At 53.6% G+C, this 20888-nt stretch overlaps 1 protein-coding gene across 9 annotated transcripts in view; it reads right to left on the bottom strand.

Annotated features, from left to right (window-relative positions):
- The window catches only part of MYLK (myosin light chain kinase), a 271416-nt gene that overhangs the window by 66419 nt on the left and 184109 nt on the right, over window positions 1-20888 (bottom strand). For 7 of the 9 annotated variants that reach the window (XM_032629951.1, XM_032629944.1, XM_032629948.1 and 4 more), the window contains 4 exons: window positions 20135-20384; window positions 13568-13639; window positions 11860-13133; window positions 4837-4953 (listed from right to left, as the gene is read on the bottom strand). In XM_032629951.1, the coding sequence (XP_032485842.1) occupies window positions 4837-4953; window positions 11860-13133; window positions 13568-13639; window positions 20135-20384 (1713 nt within the window). Of the gene's footprint in view, window positions 1-4394; window positions 4478-4836; window positions 4954-11859; window positions 13134-13567; window positions 13640-20134; window positions 20385-20888 lie in introns of those variants that run through there. The other 2 variants (XM_032629952.1, XM_032629953.1) reach the window with 1 other exon arrangement.

The following is a 20888-nucleotide window of genomic DNA, read 5'->3' as shown; positions in this document are numbered from 1 at the left end:
TCAGCCACAGTCACAAGGGCTCCCTGGCCATGGAGGCAGTGGACCACAGTGGCTAGGAGCCAAGGTGTGGGTTTAAATCCCTACCCAGCTAGTTATTAGCTACATACACCTCAAATTAGGCTTTAAACTCCCTTCTTACAGTTGCAAATCACCCCGAGTTGCCAAATCCAATGGCTAATGCTCAGGCTTAACTTATTTTACTTGGCAGAGCCTTTTGACACAATGATCTCCATCATTCCTTTCTTATTGAAATGATCACCCTTTGGCCTCTGGGACACCCCTCTCTGCTTGATTTCTTCCTGTCTCACCATGGCCAGTCCTTCTCCGTCTCCTTCGCAGACCTCTGTCCTGCCTTACTTGTCAGTGTTGGACTCTCTCCTTCCCTCCTCCATCCACATCCACCCCTGGGGACCTCATCTACTCCCAGGGCATTCAGTGGCCTCATGAAGATGGCTCCTCAAGTCCTGCCTCTAACCCCGACCTCCCTCCTCAACTCCAGATTCATCTAAAGGTCAACCTACGTGACAGGCCCACTTGGATGTCTAATGGACACCTGAAACTTCACATACACGGAAGTCTTGACTGTCCCCCACCCCTACCCATCCTGATCTTAGTAGGTGGGACCACCATTGACCTGTGCTCCCTCATGAAAACTAAGGGTCATCTTTGACTTCCCTTTCTCTCTATTTCCAATTCATCAGCAAATCTTATCAGCGGTACTGTCAAAACATTATAAATCTGGTCATTTCCCACCTCTTCCGCAGAGTCTAAGCTGCCATCATCTCATGCCTGGGCTATTGTGGTAACCTCGACTCTGCTCTCCCTCTTACCCCTCCTGGGTCTGGTCACAGCCTGAGTGATCCTTTACAACGGCCAGGGCTGTCCCACCGCACTTATAATAGAATCCAGCGTCCTGGTCACAGCCTACATGGCCTTGCAGATCTGGTCCTCCTCAGTCTCATTTCCCACCACTCTGCCCCTGGCCCCGGGGCTCGGCCACCCTGGCCTCCTTACCTCTCCTTCTGGGAGCGTCTCCCGTACAGTCTCAGCTCAGGGTTTTGCTCCTGTTCCTTAACCTGTGCCGTGCTACTGCTGGGACGCCTTCCCAGATGCCTTCAGGCCTCTGTTCAAATGCCTCTTCCTCAGAGAGGCCTCACTCTCTCCGACAACAGCACGCTCCCCCATCACCCTGCTTTGCTTTCTTCACAGCATGTGTTGTTGCCTGAGATCGTATGACATATCTGTTCATCCTTATTTTTGTCTCTCCCTCACTCGAATGTAAAGGCTCTGAGAACAGGAACTTGTTTCATTCACTGTTTTTAACCCCAGCCCCAGGAGCAGAGCGGGCACTGACATACGGGTTGAGAGAAGGCCCATGGGGACGCCACCCCCTACCAAATTCACACACCAGCCTCCATGGTTACAAGGCCCCTGATCTCACTGGTAGCTGAGGCCCGATGCCCTTGGCAAGGTGGTTGGGAAGGGCGGCCTGATCTGCCCGGTCTTGGGATTTGGGCCTACAAAGGGCTTTGCTTCCTTACCTCTCACCTGGGTCTGAATGAGAGGGAGTGGGCCACTCTGGCCAGAGGTGCAGAAGGACTTCCCAGCAAGAAGGGCTGTTAGTAAGGAAGACGTGGATCTCTCGGAAAGTGGACACTGCCATGTTACTCACTAGACAGGGAGGCCATGCAGGTGGTGGAAAGGTGCAGACTTTGGAACCAGACACACCTGGGTTGGAGTCCTGCCAGGGTAACTCATGCCAGGGAGTCATGTGACTCCCTGTGCAGGGTGGCTCGAAGGGCCTGGGCTTTTGGATCAGAGACACCCAGGGAAACAGCATCTCCTGCTTACTGTCTGAGTGACTGGGGAAGGCTGCTGACCCTCGCTGAGCCTGGGTTTTCCCACTGAGAAAGATACCCTGCCCAACCGCTGCATAAACTAAAAATGCACAAGAGTTTCTGGCCACGGCAGGCCATGGCAGGTCTTGAAGGTCAGCTTTTTCTCCTCCTGGGTGAGTTTTCTGACAAGTCCTTACCCACCCCAGGCTTCAGCTGCCTTCTGTGGTACAAGTTGACATGTCTGCTGCTAACCTGGAAGGAACGGCGGTATGACCATAATCAAGTGCACAGGGCTTCCCTGGTAGCGCAGTGGTTGAGAGTCCACCTGCCGATGCAGGGGACAATGGGTTCGTGCCCGGGTTCGGGAAGATCCCACATGCTGCAGAGCGGCTCGGCCCGTGAGCCATGGCCGCTGAGCCTGTGCGTCTGGAGCCTGTGCTCCGCAACGGGAGAGGCCACAACAGTAAGAGGCCCACGTACCACAAAAAAAAAAAAAAAAAAAAAAAAAAAAAAAAAAAATGCACAGAGCACGCTTTTTCTTATGGAAACAACCCAAATGGCAGGATTAAAAGAGCCAGGTGTGCTGCATTATGAAGGCTACCTCCCTCTGTCTTTCCTATAAGAGGGAAGTAGTAGTGTGGCTAATATGGAACAGCCAGTGAGCCAAAGTCATCTTCATGAGGTCTTGAAATATATCATTCTATTAGCCACAGATATATAGTCTAAATGGTGTCCAGCACAGGCTACGTGAGTGATAGTGAGTGACTGTCGGGGGCAGGGCCAGCCTGACATCAGCATTAGCTGTGGTCCTCACCCCGAGATGAGAAGGACCTTGCAGCCCCTTAGGAGGGAAGCAAGACTGGTCTTATCCAGAGGTTTAGCAGGGCAGCTGCAGGTGGAGAGCAATGGAAGACCCTGCCCAACAGCTAGGCTTCAAAGTTCAGGCAAGGTTACTTCTTAGGGCAAGTGGTTCTTCACTGTCTTTTAATTCATGACTTCTTTTAAGAATTTGTTTGAAACCTGTGGACCCTTTCTTCAGAAAAATGCTCTAACCCACAAACACATAAAAGTTTGCCTATAATATCAAAGGGTGCATGGGCCCACTGGGACCTCTAAGCCAGGTATTCTCGCCTAAGGGTGCGGGGAGAGCTGAGAGGATCGGGGACATTATGATGGCTAAGATTAGAAGGAGACTAACTTAGGGGCAAAGAAAGCCCTTTAAGTTGCAGAATGAATTCCCAAACCTTAAAAAAAAAAAAAAAAAGAATCCCCAAATGTATTCTCTGGGGAAAAAGGAAATTTTTAAAAATGAGCCATTTGCTCTTTCTGGAAAAGGTGCTGACACTTTGCAGATAAGGAGAATGAACTGCAGTCCTGCCTTCAGCTAGCCATGTAAATAGGACCCAAAGAGGCTAGGGATTCCCAAAGCAGATAACCTCATTAACAGGCAGGGCTTCCTTCTGGAACCAGCATGGGTCCCAAGTGTGGCGCTGCTAGAAATAGGTTTCTGGGGTCAAGTTCCCAGAAACACTGTTTTATCAATTGCAGTACCTGTCTAGAAAGAAGCAGAACTCTGACCTGGGTGGGTGACAGGAGTAATCAGAAGCAGCGGCCCCTAGCCTCAAAACATGTGTTTCAAGCCCCCTTCTGAACTGACCATACACTTTGACCCATGGAATCTGCTCCCTTAGACTCCAGAGCCCCTGTGACAAACACATTCACAGAACTCCAGGGAGACACCCACAATATTCTACAGTTTCAGGTTTACTGTTGGCTACTGACAATTTAATTTGTGTTACCATTGTATGTTTTTTTAAAGAAGACTTTGGTTTTTAAGACTCTCTTTTCTTTTCTCCCACTCATTAGGTGTCACGGATCTCGGCTTTTATGATCAGGAAATCATATTACAAAATCCAGAATGGAGACAAGGATTCCACATCTTGTGGAACGGGGGTGAAACAGATTAGGGGTTTAGAAGCCAAGTGATTATATTCAAGGTCAGAGGAACAACAAAACTGGTCTTCAAGATGCCTTATTTGGACACTAGCTTTTAACGTGTCACTGATAGTTACTAACCAGGCGTTTCAAGGGCAAGAAATTGTTTCCCCCAAACTACCTTTTTAGACAGTTCCAGGCAAGTAACAAAATACCAAGAAAGGGCACTGGATTGCAAGTCCCAAGATGGGACTCTGGCCCTGGCTTGGCCCTCAATAGAGCAGGGAACCTCATGAGGGAAGCTTTCCCTCTCTGAACAGCCCGGGTGTCCCGTCCCAAGTGAGGGTGGTGGCCTAAACCATCTACTTCCAAGCCTCTTATTCTAACCCTACACAGAGGAGAAAAGGAAAGTCACAAACACACTACCTGCATTTCTTTAGGACAAATCCCCATTCCTTACAGCTTGGATTCGCCCCTTCCTCACAAGAAACTCCACTCAGACCTGGTAAGCCTCTCCGTCCTCATGCGTCTCTTCCTCTCCCTCTGCTGTATTATGAGTACTTTTCTCTAACTGCAGAGGCAGGCCTGTCCCCGTTACCCGAAGCCTCAGCCCCTACTCACCTCCTGGAGGAAGTGTCCCCACTTGGACCTCACTCTGCTCCCTCTTCCTCACGGGTCTGTCCTGCTGGCACTGACACTTGTTCTCTGCGGCTTGTAAAATACTATGTAGTCATTTTCCTGTGGGTGTGTCTTTTCTCCTCCTGCCCTGTCTCACCCTTTCCTGCCTGGCCATGTGGGGGTCAGGACTGGGGAAGGGGGACCAGCAAGGTGAGCAGCCCTCTTCCCAGCCGGGGGCAGGGCTGTGAGGTCACAGGGGACCACCAAGTAGAGCTCGCACTTTCCTTCCTGTCTCATTGTTTTGCAAAAGATGGTTTGTCACCCACAAAGTGAATGCCTCAGGTTGGGATGGCAGCCTCGGCTGCAGCCCTGTTCAGGTACGGTGGGAAGGGGGCGCTGAGAAGCGGGATTCTACGTGTGGCAGGGGTGGGTGGGCACGACCTACCGTCCACAGTGACTTGGCAGGAACACTCAGCCTGGCCGGCGCTGTTCTTGGCTACGCACTTGTATAAGCCTCTGTCCTCGGGCAGTGCCTTCTCAATGGAGACGGAGCACAGTGAGCCTGGGTGGGAAGAGGAACATTTGTTGAGTGGACCGGGTCTGAACCCAACACCTGCCGGGCACTTGGAGCATTAGAGCAAGAGTTATTCACACGCCCAGAAATCAGAGGCCCTGTGGGAACCAACCTGCTCGCCCCACCAGAGCCAAGGCACTTTTTGCTGATAACCCAGATTCACAATAACTGATCCCTAAGTATACCCAACCGCCCCCGACCCAGGCAAGTTCTCTCATGGGGATATGATAGAAAGGTAAGAAGAGAGAGAAAGAGCCTCTGCCTTTGGAGAGCATCAGCACAATAGAAGGGGCAGATGGACCCAGGCCCTCACACTGGATGTCACCGAGAGAGACAAGCAGTAGTCAGGCTCAGGTCTACAGACTGTGGTAGGGACACTGGCAGGTGAGGACACTCTGCCCTGCTTACAGCAATGCTTCTGGGAATGCATCCTAGAAAAGGGCATTTTGAACAAAGAGGTGAGCGGGGGAGGGCAGGAGCCCCTGTCCAGCAGGGACACTGGCCTGTGGGCTGATCTGTTGGGAGGAGACAGTGACCAGCCTGGGACCCTGGAGCTGGCTTTTCAGGAATGGTATCTGAGCTGAGAATCATGGCCGATGAGGGGCGCTGGGCTGGGAGAGGGCCTCTGTGGGGCTGCCTCTCTCAGTGCAGGGTCCTTTGGTCCCCTCAGAGAGGGATGGCCTTCTTTTCCACAGGGCTACCCTTGCCCCAGCACACCTCTTCTGACCTGATTGAAGGAGGGGTCAGGCTGGGCATGAACAGAAGTCTGGTCCTCACCCATCCTAGCTCTCTCATCCCAGGGCTGGCTACTTCCCTGGGGGACACGTTTGGGGAGTTTCCCTTAGGGTGTGGGGATACACCAGGCTGAGGACTGGGCTCGCTGGGCCAGGCAGGAGGGCAGCAGTACCCTCGTCCCTGCCATCAGACAAACACACAAGCCAGCAGCACGGCGTCCTGCCCAAAGCTGCCCTGTCGTCAGGGCAGCCGTCATCATACGAGGAGAAGGATACAGCCAGAGCCACGTGCATCCTGCCGCCTGGAGCCACTGGCTCCGGCCACCTCCCTTTCCGCCACACTGCCCGGCACAAGTCACTGGCTCTGAGCGGGCAAGGCTGTGTGCATCCCAGGTGCGTATGCGAATCAGCATGGCCTTTGATCTCAAAAGTCCCTGCAACCCCATGAGATGCACAGACTTGACCCCATGAGATGCACAGACTTGACCAACAAATACCAGGATATTCAGAGGGAGGAAGGGTGATGTCAGTTCTGCCCAGAGAACCTCACTAAGGCTGGAGGAGACCTGGGTAAGGTCTTCAACAGGGAAACCTCAGTCCTGCCGACCCCTTGGGGCAGGATGGCTGATCTGCGCCCCTCCCTCCTACACTCTCACTGAGACCCCACCTCTCAGAAGGACCTCACTATGCTCTCCCACCAGGGTTGGCAATGCCTCAGGATCTCTTCTCATTGTGGCTAGGAGACAGAATTTGCAGACGCTGCAAGAGAAAGGATTTAGGTTGGATTTTTAGGAACTCTGTGGTGAGAGCGAGAACTATATGGGGCACAGGAATCAGGGAACGAGGGTTACTGTCTTCTAGAGAGAGACACTTCCATTCATCTGGGAGGGCAGGGGCGTGCGCAGATGACCTCCGGCCCCCAAACGTGCGGCTTAGAAGAAACGGACCCCATCTTGCCATTTTCCCTCAGTCTGAGGCTAAGGCTCGGGGAGCAGATATCCTCCTGCCAACAGACATCCTGGTCGAATCCTTGACTGTCTCTCAGCTTCAGTCCCCCAGCTGCCTTCAGTCTTAAACCCAAATGGGACAAAAGAGTAGTGAGACCTCCAGGAGAGGTGGAGCATGTAGACCACGGCCCTCGCCCTTCACGGGGCGGGGGGAGCATCAGAAAGGCAGTTTTTCCAAGCCGCTCAGAGCCTGGACCCCTGGCCATGTGCGCGGGCTGGGGGAGGGCCCCCGGCAGGCCTGGAGGCTGGGCTGGCCCAGATTGAAGCATCTGGTATTTCCTGTGGGACAGCTTATTCCTGACCTCCAGAAGAAAAACTGTTTCCCAGAGTTTTTTTTGAGAAGCCTCAGTCTGGTGGGGAATTTTAGAGGAAGGGGAGGGGGATGGGAACCAGGGATCCAATGAAGGGCTCAGCTAGACTGGTCCCTGGGAGAGCCCCTCAAGGCCACAGAGTCTGAAGACCACCCCCACCGTCTTGTGCTTTCTCTGAGTGTGTGGAGAGAGGAGGTGCGGGGTGTACGAGGTAGAGGGAGTGGTCCCAAGCCCTAGAGGCTCTGCTCCGAGGCTGCCCTCAGTCAGCAGTGTCTCCTGACCTGGTCCCCCCGGCATGCCAGGACAGTACAGCTCAGCTCCATGTCACCTCCTCAGGGATGGTGCCTTCCTTGCCATCTCTAAGCACCCCTGGCCGTCGGTGGACCTCTTCTGTGCCCTGAGTTCACCTTTATCAGAGCTGGCCTCCCAAGGCTGTTACTGAAACACACGCCTCTCTCCCACGCTAGATCATGGAGGGCAGTGACTATTATGAATGTTTTTCCTGAGCCTGGAATGCAGTCAGTTTAAAAACAAAAATTTGCCATCCTGAGAATGTCCAAGGCATATTTCTGGAGCAGGTGATCTGGTAGGATCTATGCAACAGAAAGTCACGAACACTTAATCAAACAACCTACCACTGAAAAAGATAGTATAGTTTCTAAAAGGAAAAAAAAAATGCCTGACACACAATTCTTCAAGTGGATTATGCATACAGTGAAAAGGGCTAGAAAACTGCCTCACACATAGTAGGTGCTGTATAAATCCTTGTGTTCTGTAGGATGGATTTATACAGGTTTTGAAAAAGCCTTTGCAAGATCCCACACTGAAGGCAATTAAAAATGAATCATCGGTTGACAGCAGCAACAAAAATGAACCCTCATTCATAGATGGGGAGAAATGTTTGCCAGGGACAGAAGCCTGGCCTGGGGACAGGAAACGAGGCATAAAGATGAAAGCACTTCTCAGGAGCAGCGCAGAGCCCACTGGCCAGCCATGGGCCTCCCAGTCCTGGGCCAAGGCCTGAGCAGCACTGCTGCGGGTCCAGAAAGGGCCTGGTGAGGCCACCCTGCAGGCCTGGAGGGCAGGCCCAGCTGCTGTAAGTGAGCACCCTCCACCCTGCTGCTCTGGGGGATGCAAGCAGAGCAAGGACTCCTCCACAGGTCCCTCCAAGAAGGAACAGTCAACTCAACTGCCTGCCATCACACCTCTTCTGCTCTCCTTGGTGCTAGACAGAGTGGACATAATCATGTTTTGGGGGGCCTGTGGGCTATGAGCCCTATCCAAGTACAGGGTTCAGAGAAGCACCCCTGAAACCTATCCACAGTGCCCACCAGCAGTAGGTCACAGACACACACATTGATGGGGGAAGGGCACAAGAGTCTGTCATGGCCAAAGGCCCCAGGGACAACAGTCTGGGAAGGAGTCCTGGGGGAAGTGAACCTTGATCTTAGATGAGGTAACAGAAGGGGGTTCAGTGCAGTGGAGCAAGTATGGTTCCGAGCCAGGGAGGCGGGGGTGGAGAGGATGCTCAGGAGGGTGTGAAGGATAGGGAAACCCACTTAGCAACCCCCTTCTCCCTACAAACCCCTCAAAACACCAGCTTCCTTCCTTGTTGCCACTGGTGCCGTCACTGTGACCCAGTCATGCCTTTGCTTCTTGCACTGCTTATCTCCTGTCTGTGCCCATGGCTACCTTGTTGGTCCAGGCCTCACCACCTTTCTCCCCACCCTCTTCGGTAAGCTCCTTCCTTGTCTTTGGGCACAGAATCAATCAAAAGCCGTAACCCCCAGCTTTGTGTCTATTGCTCTCCATTCCCAACTCTTACATGGCTCCCTGCTGCCTTTAGAATTGGGTTCCTTCTTAGCATGATGGAGGATGCAATGAGGCCGTGCCTCCCTCTCGAGCCCAGATGATGCTGGGAGCGGGCCTGCCTTGGCTGCCGCCTGTGCTCCTGCCCGGGGAAGCCCACACCCTCCCTCTCCTGCTGCGGGCCCTGCCTGCCTTCACACTTCAGATCAAGGCCCTGCTCTTTCACCACCAGCCTCTCCCTGCAGCCCAGCCCTCAGCTCCCTCTCCTCTCACTCCCAGCAGCCATCATCGGCACTTGGCTGGAAGAGGTTTATCACTGTGCGTGTGTGTCCTCTCTTTCCAGATCTATCAGGAGCAGATTTACTCATACCTCTCAGGGGTCCCACTCCCTGCAGAGGAGCCTCCTGAAGGGGTCACTGACCAGGCTTTACCGCAGCTTTTCTCCTGGGTCTGTGTTTGACCCGGGCTCTTGTAGACTTGGACAGGGAAGCACTAGAGAAGGGACAGTGGACACAGTGTGGCTGCTGCTTTGAGACCAGGCCTTCTCCCTACCAGGCCTGTTTCAAGGTCAGCTTCCTCTACTGCAGTGAAAATACCAGAAACTCACAAGCCCAGAGGGCACCGCCAGTCTTCCAGCCTCCTGACGACTGTTGGCCGTGTTGCGGAATAAACAGCCATTAGCCTTTTCCCTTGATAGACAACGCTCTCAGGGAGCTGACCAGGGAAGGACCAGGATGCTGACACGCTAACAAGAATTAACTAAGAGGTGATACAGCACAGCGGTCTAGGCGTTGGAACTCAAATGCCTGCCTTCCAATCCCAGCTCTGTTACTAACCAGCTGTGCAGCCTTGGGCAAAGCGCTTAACTTCTCTGTTAGATGGGCAGTACAGCGGTTGTGAGGATTAAATGAGTGAAAAGCATAGTAAGATGCCTGGGTCAGTGTCTGGCACGTGGTGTTCAATTAGTGCAGGCTATTCTTATTTTTCAAAGGAGAATTACAAATATTTAGAACCTTTTTAACAGTCGGTTTGGGGGCTATCTCCATAATTCCCCCCCTGCCCCCCTGCCCCAGTCTCTCTCTATCCTCTCACTGTGCTGGCCTTCATTTAATCATGTCTCCTTCCCCAGCTTTAGACCTAAAGGGTCTGTCTGAGGTGCTTTCTGTGGGAGGTGACACTGGAGTAGCCAGTGTAAAAGGGTCTCGGCGCCCAGCAGCTGTGCTACATCAAGGCACCCTGGGTATGAAGAGCCCATTCTAAGGGCTCAGGTGCGTTTCTGAGACCAGAGCTGAGGCGTGCTTACACTGCTTTGTCCAGCTGATTGTTTATAAGCAGCTCTTGGTGGCTCTGCAGGTTCCACGCAGGTCCCACAACAGCTGCACAGCCATGGGCATTGCCCTCAGCCGTCCAAACATCAGCTTCCCCGAGGGTGGTACAGCCACGGACCTCACAGCGTGTAGGACTATGGGACCACACATGTCCCCACGACGGCAGCTGCCCACCTTCCGTCCCGCCCTGAGAGGTCACCACAGGGTAACCTGGGAGATTCTCCTGGTCGAGGTTTCGGGTCAGTTTTACCTGAAACTTTCCAACAGGGAGGGGCCCACAGAGGTGGCAGGGAAGGCTTGGCATCCACTCCCCTGGACATCTCATCCCACCGCGGTGATCCCCCATACCTTCCTGTGTGTGGAAAGGCCGAACTAGCAGAGGCAGGGGGATGGATGAGATGACTTCTGGAGGCCCCTACCAAGCTGAGGATTTTCATGTGGAAATGCTATCGTGTCAACACATTAGCAGAAAAGACACCCTTTTTTTCTCTCCTGGCTAATTTCCCCTTTACTCCTTCAGCAGTTAGATTCAAAACGCTCAGCTGTTCCAGATTTGCTGTCTGAGCTGCAGAGTGAAGACAGAAACTCCATCGTGAGGGGAGAGGGATGCTATTTTCAAACGCTTCATTAGGGTTTTTAAGAGGAAGAAAGAAAGCCAGATGAGGGGTGAGGGAGGGGTGGAGAGGGGTGCCGTCAGAGGACGGGAAGGAAGGCAGCACAGCGGGGGGAGTGCTTCTGTCTCAGCTGATCTGGATTTGACAGGACCTGTCTGCTAGGGCCTCTGCCCTGACTGCCCTCTACCCCTCAAGGTTAAAATGCCACGACCCCGGGAGCTTGTGCCCTGCCCTGTCCAGAGCTACCAGCATCAGCCTCGAGTCAGGCCAGACTCTATCCTAGGGCCGGCCACCAGAGTGGGGCGTGGGAAGCCTGCTGTCCTCGGAGCTCCCATCCAGGACTGGGATTTACGGAAACATTTCAAACCAAATGAGGGGTCAGAGAAAATACCCGTCTCGTCCCCATCTCTTCTCTAGGTTAAACTGGCCCATCTGAGAACTCCAAACCCTGAAAGGCCCCAGATGGCAGGATTTAGGGCCCCCCCCGCTTCTCTCCACAACCCAAGAATGTGAAATACCAGCAAACAAAAGTCTCATCCAAATTAGGAAGCGAGTGGCTCTGTCTGCCTGTGAGTATGTGCCGTAGGGGCTGCTTGGGGTTTTGGCTTTGCCCCTCGGGTCCCTTCAAACACACAACGTTATCAAGACTTAAGTTGTTGACCCCAAATCACATCCCGTCACTGCACACCCTGACCTGAACCTAAAATACTGCTTCAAAGGCAGTTCTCAGCCCCAAGCCCCTGGTCAGCCCTAACCCCAGTGCCCCCATTTCCAAGCCTATGATCGGAGCCTTCTCTGGGCCAAAGCTGGGCATTAGCCCAGGCCTGCTCTGAGGAGCCACGCCTAGGGGTGCCATGAGGGGGCTCTGCCAGGCAGATGCCGAGATCTGGGAATGTGCCTGGGGGACCAGGCACCCACCCCTGTCCCCCAGCCATGGAGTGTGGCGGGCACCAATCCCGTGAGTGAGGGGCACAGAGAGTGGCCTTTCCCACCCAGGCTCTGGGCTACCAACACCATCAACAAGCCAGGGCTCCAGGAGCTGACGGTGGCTGGGACAGAGCTACCCTTCCTCCTGGCCCCAACCGTGTTACCTTCTTGGGAGAGGACAATGAACTTGGTAGTCTTGAGCGTCTTTCCATTCAGGGTCCAGGTGATGGTGGCCGGGGGGTCAGAGGACACCTGGCACTGGAGCAGCAGTTTCTCACCCTCCACCACACGGAGATCTCGTAGCTTCTCCTTGAAGGCTGGGGCTGTCCCTTGGCTCTCGGGTCTTTTTTCATTATCTGTGGCCCCTGCATGGCCCCTCTTGCAGTTCACATCATTCTTAACCTCCTTCTTAAGTTCTTCATTCCCAGCTGGTTTGGGGGCCTCGGACAACTTGGCATTGCCCAAGGGTTTGGGGGTCTCGGCCGGCTTGGCATTGCCCATGGGTTTGGGGGTCTCAGCTGACTTGACATTACCCAAGGGTTTGGGGGTCTCAGTCAGCTTGGCATTACCCAAGGGTTTGGGGGTCTCGGCCGGCTTGGCATTGCCCATGGGTTTGGGGGTCTCGGCTGGCTTGGCATTGCCCATGGGTTTGGGGGTCTCGGCCGGCTTGGCATTGCCCATGGGTTTGGGGGTCTCGGCAGGCTTGGCATTGCCCATGGGTTTGGGGGTCTCGGCCGGCTTGGCATTGCCCATGGGTTTGGGGGTCTCGGCCGGCTTTGCATGGCCCATGGGTTTGGGGGTCTCGGCCGGCTTGGCATGGCCCACGGTTTTCAGAAACCCTGAAGGCTGGGCATTGCCTACAGGCTTGGGACCTTCTGCTGCCTTGGCATTCAAGGCTTCAGAGTTGTTACTGCCATTCTCTGCAGGTAATTTTTTCTTACTGCCCAACACCGAGCGAAAATCTGGGGTGGCAGGTTTTGGAGGTGGCACCTTCTCAGGCACAGGGGTCTTGGGGGTCCCCTTCTTGGCCAGGACAGAGCGGAAGTCCACCTGCTGGGGGCTATGCACCTTCCGCTCTTCCTCCGACACAGTCTTTGGCTTCACCTGCCGCTGCAGGTTGGCGCGGAAATCCATCTGCTCGGCTGGGATCTCCTTCAGGTCCTCTTCAGACAAGGTCTTGGTACTCACCTTCTTGCCCAGGAGGTCGCGGAAGTCCAGCTGCCCCACCTCCTGCTGGCGGATGGCCTCCTCGGTGTGCTGCCGCGTCTCCACACGCCGCGTGAGCACCCCACGCACGCCCTCGCCGTCTCCCTCGTCGGGCCCGCCCTGCCCTCCTGCTGGCCAGCCGGGCCTCAGGCTCCCGTAGCCGCCACCGCCACCACCATCAGCGCCAGCTCCTCGGCTGCAGAGGCCCTCACCGCTGGCAGGCTCCCTTCCCCTGCGACCAGTGAAGGGAAAAAGGAAAGTAGCAGGAGGAAAAGGGGCTGGGTAAGAAAGAGACGTCGGGGAGAGCAAATCCCCAGGGAGGGAAGGAGGGCGGAGGGGAGGGGGGCTGGCCAGGCCGTGTTTATAGAAGGGAACTTTGGTGAGAGGCGCTTGCTTTCTTAGTTGGTTTGTTACATCGGTAATGACTTCAGTAGCCTTATAAGGGTGTATGCCAAAAAAAAATAAATAAATAAAAAAGTTCACCCCCCTCTCCTCCCCTGCTCTCCCTCCCTCATTCCCCTTCCAATCTCTCCCTCTTGGCTCGGGCAGCCTCTACTGGAGGATACAAACAATCTGGGGCTGCTGGGCTGGGCCTGCTGGGACCAGGAGGAAGGTGGGCGGGTGGTGGCACTGGGCCTGGCTGGGCAGCCCCTGGGTGGTACTCACCGCAGGACAGCTCTGGCAGGGCTGCTCTGTAGCATCAGTGATACCTGGCAACTGCATTCACCAACCCGGTTCCTGAAGAATTCAAGGGATCAGTACAGATCAAGAGGCTTTCTGGGCCAAGGGCCTGCCCAGCCTAGGGCTGTGAGGAGGGCGGGGCAGGCAGGAACTTGGCCATGGGCGGGCTGGCTGGCTGACCCCAGGGAAGACAGGACCCTGGGCTAAGCTGTGACCCTAACACACCCACACCAGACCTAGATTTAGGGCAGGGCCCTCCCCCACTTTGGTCACGCTTTATTTTTCCAGCTCTTGTTTAAAAAGGAAAAAAAAAAAAAAAAACAAACAATCTTCTGGGCAATAGCTACGGTAGGCAACCAGAAGAAGTAGGACTACTTTTCTGTAAGTATATTACAAAAATTATACGATCAATCCATCACTCAGTCAAGGAAGAGTGAAGACTAACACAGCTAAGGGCTGTGATGGAGCCCCTTGGTCTAGACCGTGTGGCCCCGGTCAGCCTGCCCAGTGACCCTGAGTCTGACTCCATGCTCCCTTAATACAGAGGTGGTTATTCCTTCTCCTCACAAGGTGCCCCTACCCGTAGATTTGTACTGATCAGCAATCAGTAGGGTGGGATGGGAAAGTTACAGGTCTTGGATTCAAGTAGACCCAGGTCCCAACCCCTTCCCCTGCTAGCCAGCTCTGTGAGTTTAGGCAAAATTACTTAACCTTGATGAACTTCATTTTTCTTACCTATAAAAACAATGCTGGGCTTCCCTGATGGTGCAGTGGGTAAGAATCCCCCTGCCAATGCAGGGGACACGGGTTTGAGCCCCAGTCCGGGAAGATCCCACATGCCGCGGAGCAGCTAAGGTCCCCTTCACCTGCTCATGAGATGAAAATACCCTCCAATCCCTACCCATTGGCGAATGCCCTCAGATCAGAACTTTTCGTATTAAAAACCTAACAGGTATCTCCCTACAAGGGTGACCCATTTTCTTCTTCCATTGGATGGAGAGGGCTCTGGATTCTTCAGCCCATTGTTAAAGCTGTTCATGACCAGCTGAGGCCCCTCTCCTCAGGAAAGGGGCTGCAACCAGGCTTGCTGTGCTGGGCTTACAGCAGATCAGCCCTCTGACCCCACAAGGCTGCCACCTGCTGGCATTTCTGGGCTCTGACCAGCCAAGAAGGTTCTGCTCGGACAAGGGGAAGTGGAGGGGCAGATCTGAGAGCCAAAGGTGACTCTGCCTGATAATAGCCACCTTCCAGCCTTCATGACTTGCAGCCACCATCTTTCTTGTCCCCACACAGCCCAGTGAGGCTCAGAGCACTGCTCTGCTCATTCATTGCAAAGGGAAGAAAGGGAGGCCCAGGAGTTTCCGGGATGCAGTGTTGGGCTCTTGGGGTCTCGCACTCATTCCCTGCACTTGGCCATCTTACTTGCACTTCAGGGGCTGACACATGCCCCAGACCCTACCGTAGACACAATCCATCTCACTTACTCATGGCAGCTCTGAAAGGTTGGGGTCAGCATTGTGTTTTGTTTTGTTTTTATTTATTTATTTTTGGCTGTGTTGGGTCTTCGTTGCTGTGTGTGGGCTTTCTCTAGCTGTAGTGCACAGGGGCTACTCTTTGTTGCGGTGTGCAGGCTTCTCTTGTTGTGGAGCACGGGCTCTAGGTGCGCGGGCTTCAGTAGCTGTGGCACGTGGGCTCAGTGGTTGTGGCTTGTGGGCTCTAGAGCACAGGCTCAGGAGTTGTGGCGCACGGGCTTAGCTGCTCCGCGGCACGTGGGATCTTTCTGGACCGGGGCTCAAACCCGTGTCCCCTGCATTGGCAGGGGGATTCTTACCCACTGCACCATCAGGGAAGCCCAGCATTGTTTTTATAGGTAAGAAAAATGAAGTTCATCAAGGTTAAGTAATTTTGCCTAAACTCACAGAGCTGGCTAGCAGGGGAAGGGGTTGGGACCTGGGTCTACTTGAATCCAAGACCTGTAACTTTCCCATCCCACCCTACCGGTTGCTGATCAGTACAAATCTACTCTGGGACATGTGTGTGTTTGTGTGTGTCTCTGTGTGTATGTGTATATCAACTGCAGGTATGTGGGCTCCACCTGATGGGCACCTGTGCCTGCAGGCCCATGTTTGGGAACGTGTGTTATGTCACCCCCACGTGGACAGAGAGCTGAGCATGTGTCCCGTAGCTCTGCCGATGCACGTGGGTATCTACCTTGCTTTGCCTGGCCTCCCTCCCAATGGAGGACCAGCTCCGGGTCAGGCCCCAGCAGCCCACTGTGTGACAGACGATTCTTGAGGGTCCCGGGGGGTCACTGTTCACTCCTAGACACTGGGACCCACATGACAGAAGGAGAGGTTGATCTTTCGTGCTCCCTAACCCTCCTCTCATCTTCTGGGGTCCCCTCCTGGTCACCTTCCTCAATGCTCAAGCTCCTGGGGGTGCAGATTCAAGGTTTGGGGAGTTTGAGGGCCCAGGGTGCTCCACAAACAGCAGTTAGGTGCCTCCTCAGTGCCAGGCCCTGGGAAAGCTGGGAGGCCCCCAGAGCATCCTGAGAACTCAGCACAGAAGGCTAACAGGGCTTGGGTCAACCATGGGAGGTCCCTTGGGGGTGAGGCCCAGCCCCCTGGCACCCCCCTTCTGCCAGGCTGCTGGCCAGTAGAGCCCACTCTGTTCCCACTTTTCTTTCAAGCACAGGGTACGGGGCCTGGGGTTGGCGTGGGGCAGGACAACAAGATGCCCAAGGGCCATGTTTTCTGGGGAGCCCTTTTTGACACCCCCTCAGCTGAGTTTCCTCCTCTCACAAGTAGCACACAGCCCAGGTGCAAAACTCAGGAGCAGACACTGACCAGATGGCCCTGCTGTGCCCTCGCCAAGCCCCTCAGAGGCTCTAAATGGTGGGGTGCCCTGAGCCCCAAGCTGGAGTAAGCTCTATCTCCCCATGGGGGAAGCAGGTAAGCACTTCTGTTGTTTCCTATTACCTGCCTTGAAGGAGGCAGGTACAGGTGGCCTTCCCCAGGCCTCACCCTGAGGTACCCAGGCAGTCTGAGGGGGCAGATGGGAGGTAGAGAACTTGGGATACCATGGCTGGCCCACTATGTATATCATTCCTTGGCATGGGGGTCACTATGCCTGCAGCCACAAACTTAAGTCTCTGCTAGACTTTGAAGGCTAATCCTGGGTTCTTCTGGAGCCTGCAAAGGTCAGAGAGGCCTGTTGCCTGGAAGCCACGCCCCAGATAATCTAACCAGCTGATCAGCCTCTTCGGCCCTCTTTTTTTTTTTCTTTTTAATTTATTTATTTGTTTATTTTTGGCTGCATTGGGTCTTCATTGCTGCGCGGGCTTTTCTCTAGTTGTGGTGAGCTGGGGCCACCCCTTTTTGCAGTGCGCGGGCTTCTCATTGTGGTGGCTTCTCTTGTTGCGGAGCACGGGCTCCAGGCACACAGGCCTCAGTAGTTGCAGCACGCAGGCCCAGCAGTTGTGGCGCACGGGCCTAGCTGCTCCGTGGCATGTGGGATCTTCCCAGACCATGGCTTGAACCCTTGTCCCCTGCGTTAGCAGGCAGACTCTTAACCACTGCGCCACCAGGGAAGTCCCTCTGGCCCTCTTTGGTGCCTGCACATACTGTATTCAGTTACAAAGTCAGGCCTGAGACTGAGGCGCGACCCCCCATGCACAGCCCAGGTGCTGCCACAGAGGACATGCGGCTGTCGCCCTGTAAGCTGTACCTTTTGCAACTAACAGAATCCTTTGTGTTCCCTGCCTCCTAAACCCTGAATAAGAAGCCCCAGTCTTTGGCTACAAAGCCTTGGACGCTGTCCCACTCTGAATCACCCACCCCTGGAATGGATTTTATATGCAAAATTAGCTTAAAGAACTAATTTCCTGGCAAGTATCAATTTTTGAAATATTTCAGCTGGAATTTGGAGCTGACTTTTTGACATTTCCCCTTTTAGTTCAGAAGACAAGGGCTAGGGGAGGGAAGGGGAGGTAGAAACCAACCACCCGTATGTACCCCAAACTTCAGCAGGACAGAGAGTACCTGTCCCACCCCCACCCTCAGCCTGGCTTCCTCCCAGCCTCCTAGTCTCCCTCCTTGAAAGGCATTCTGTCCTGGGTCTAGGTCTGGTTTCTCTCTAGGTCTGGGTCTGAGAAAAGCCACAGGGCAGCGGGCCCCCTGGCAGGCCTGGCACACACTCCCCAGGGCAACTTTCCACGGACTGGCTCCTTCTCACTGGGGACAAAGCCAAGGCCAGGGCAGCAGCCTCCCAAAGGAATGAAGAGGCTGGACTCTGCGGAGGGAAAAGGGGCAAGGGCTGCACGTGTGGGGACCCTAGTGCGATGTCCCAGGCTTCCCAAGTTCCCAGTGCACTGAAACAAAGAATGGAGGAGCATCTGATTTAAAGACAGAGCTAGGGTTCCAGTCTAGGCTCTGCTACTCACCTTTGGGTGGCCGTGACCCTGAGGCCTCAGCTTCCCCCATTATTAAACAAGGAGGTGGCTAGATAACTTCTGAAGTCCCTTGCAACTAGGACAGTCTAAGTTTTATGACTGTCCCCAGCTGGGCCCAGACAGTCTGCCTGCTGACCTCCCAGTGCAACCCTCCACTCTGGCCTGGCAGACTTCCCACAGCCTTGCTTTGTTCTTTCCTACCCTCTCGTGCTCAGCCTATCCAACGAGACTTTACTCATTTGCCTCAGAATCCCACAAAAACCTCATCTCTTCTAGGATGTCTAGCTTGATTACATGAGTATTATCTCCAAGCACCACTCCTTTCATACAGACAAGCTCTATTCTAACATACCATCAGTTTCCACTGTTTGTACTGGCCTAGAGGAAGAAGGAACTATCTTCTCTCCATTTTGGAGGCAGATTGGTCTTCCTGATAATAAATGGTTCAGACACAAGGCAAAGGCCGTTGATGTGTTCTGAGCATACTGCTGATGGTGGTAGGATGACCAGTCAGCCCATGAACATCTCATCAGCTGACCACAGACATGTTATTAGCTCAGTTGAGGTTTGCTGAGCCTTGCCCAGCTAAGTAGAATTTCCTAGCAGATCCAAAGATGCCCAATGAATAATAAATGGGTATTCTCTTAAAAGTCACTAAGTCTTGGGATGATCTGTTATACAGCAAAAGCTAATGATGCAAATATAAAGCACATGCCCAGAAAGGACCCAAGCCGATGGAGCACACGCTGGGTTTTGTCATTACTGTAGGAACAATGCTCCATCACGGCAGTAGCTTTGCCATATTGCTACGGAGCTCAGAGACTTGAACATGATGGACTCAGTACAGGGAAATGATTGATCCAGGAGAGCAAGCCCCTTGCAAAGTGGCCAGGCACCCGAGCTAGAGCAGTCCAGCCACCTTCAGGACGTGGCACAACCTGTTTGCAGAGTCCAGGTGCAGACAAGTGCTCTTCTTCAATGCTCATACCAACCCTAGGGGCTGGCGTTCTGTCTCTGTCAACCCAGGGTTGGCATGGAATTTTAAGAGTTAGAACATTTTAAAGGTAGAAGAACATTTCTGGATCACATTCATATAACAAATAGTTACCAAATGCTGACTACGGGCAGATACTGTTCTAGGCACTGGGAACACGGCAGTGTGACTTCATGGAGCTTACCTTCCCATGTTCCCTAGAAAGACCTTGAAAGGGAGGAAGAGGGAATGGGGAGAGTTAACGTCCCTGCAGTGGTTTTAAATGTCTACAAATTCTTTGACACTCCTTTCTCCAAGAGGTGGAACTTAATTCCCCTCCGCTGGAGTATGGGTTGTACTTAGCGACTCACTTCTTGCAGAGTGTAGCAGGAGTAATGGTGTGTGACTTCCAAGGATAGGTCATACGAGACACTGCAAGTTCCAACTAGTTCTCTCTCTTGGACCACCAACTCTGGGAAAGCCAGCTGCCATGTCATGAAGACACTCAAGCAGCCCTAGGGAGAGGTCCACACAGCCAGGAGCTGAGGCCTCCTGCCAACAGCCCTGTGAGTGAGCCATCATAGATGTGGACCCTGCAGCCTCAGTCGAGCCTTCAGAGACAGCAGCCCCTGCCGACATCTTCACTGAAACCTCGCGTAAAACCCTGAGCCCAAACTCATCCAGCTAAGCAGCTTCAAATTCCTGACCCATACAGACTATGAGAGTGTAATTGTTTGTTGTCTGAGGCTGCTATGTATGGGGGTAATTTGTTACTCTGCAGTAGATAATGAACACATTCCTTCTATCCTGCTGCTTTTCCAATTTGAATCTATCTTCCCTCCTTCATAGTCTTCATATACCAAATAATGGGGGAACAAAAGCCAGGATGTAATAAGACAGAGGACTCTGGGGAACTGAGCTCAGAGGAGAAGGCTCTCAGTGAACCTCTGTTGTACTGAAGTGGAAGAAACAAAAGCAGCAGTACCAAGCCTGCACCTTCTTTACCTTGAACCAACCCCACGTTACTCTGTGATTCCTCTGGCTTCCCAGTCCCAGGCAGGGACTTTGCCGGGAGGTAGGAATTTGGGGGGTAGGGGTTAAAGGAGGTTGGCAGGTCATGCAGACTCACTTGAGCAGGATCTCATACTGGCCGGCATGCCAGGGCTGCACGTTCTTTAGAACCAGGGTGAACACGTCCTCATTCTGTAGCACCTCGAAGTGGCCAGTGTCTCTGGAGAGGGCTTTGCCGTCCCGGAGCCAGTGCACAGTGGGGAAGGGGTCCCCAGCTATGGCACAGGAGATGAGGACGCTCTGGCCCAGGCAGGCTGTCACGGAGCGGGGCTTGCTGATGAACCAGGGCTGGGTGCCATCCTGAGGCTCTGAAGTTAGCAAAGGATCGAGTTAGAGAGGGAGGCCTTTCAGCAGAGAGCACTCACTCAACTCTCCACGGCAGTGAAGGTCGGAAGACAGAGTGTTACCCACAGAACAGCTTGTCCAGAAATCACTTTCATTGAACATACAGGTAGAGCACATCCTTCTCATGGCAAATCTGTCTTAGTTACTTCTCACAGGATAATATTAACAAATGAATTTGTATATCCAAAGCATGGGGAGGTTGTCCAGAAGGTACAGGGGCACCGGCATATGTGCCAATGATCTGCGTGACGTGTGTATGATTAAGGGCTGTCACTTGCTTCATGCGTGCTTAATTTGTCTCTCCTCTTAAATATGGGTTCTCTAAAGGCTAGGACCATCATAGGCCCGTAACTCATCTGTCACTGCCAAAGTGTTAGTGTGTTAGGAGATATCTCTCCCAGCACTCTCCACAGCTTGACACCAGTACCCCAGAGAGGGCAGGAGCTTCAGAAGGTAGGGAAGGGTGG

The sequence above is a fragment of the Phocoena sinus genome, chromosome 4, assembly GCF_008692025.1.
Source record: "Phocoena sinus isolate mPhoSin1 chromosome 4, mPhoSin1.pri, whole genome shotgun sequence".
Taxonomy (NCBI): domain Eukaryota; kingdom Metazoa; phylum Chordata; class Mammalia; order Artiodactyla; family Phocoenidae; genus Phocoena; species Phocoena sinus.
The sequence above is the reverse complement of the archived record's forward strand: the minus strand, read 5'-3'. Positions and strand labels throughout refer to the sequence as shown.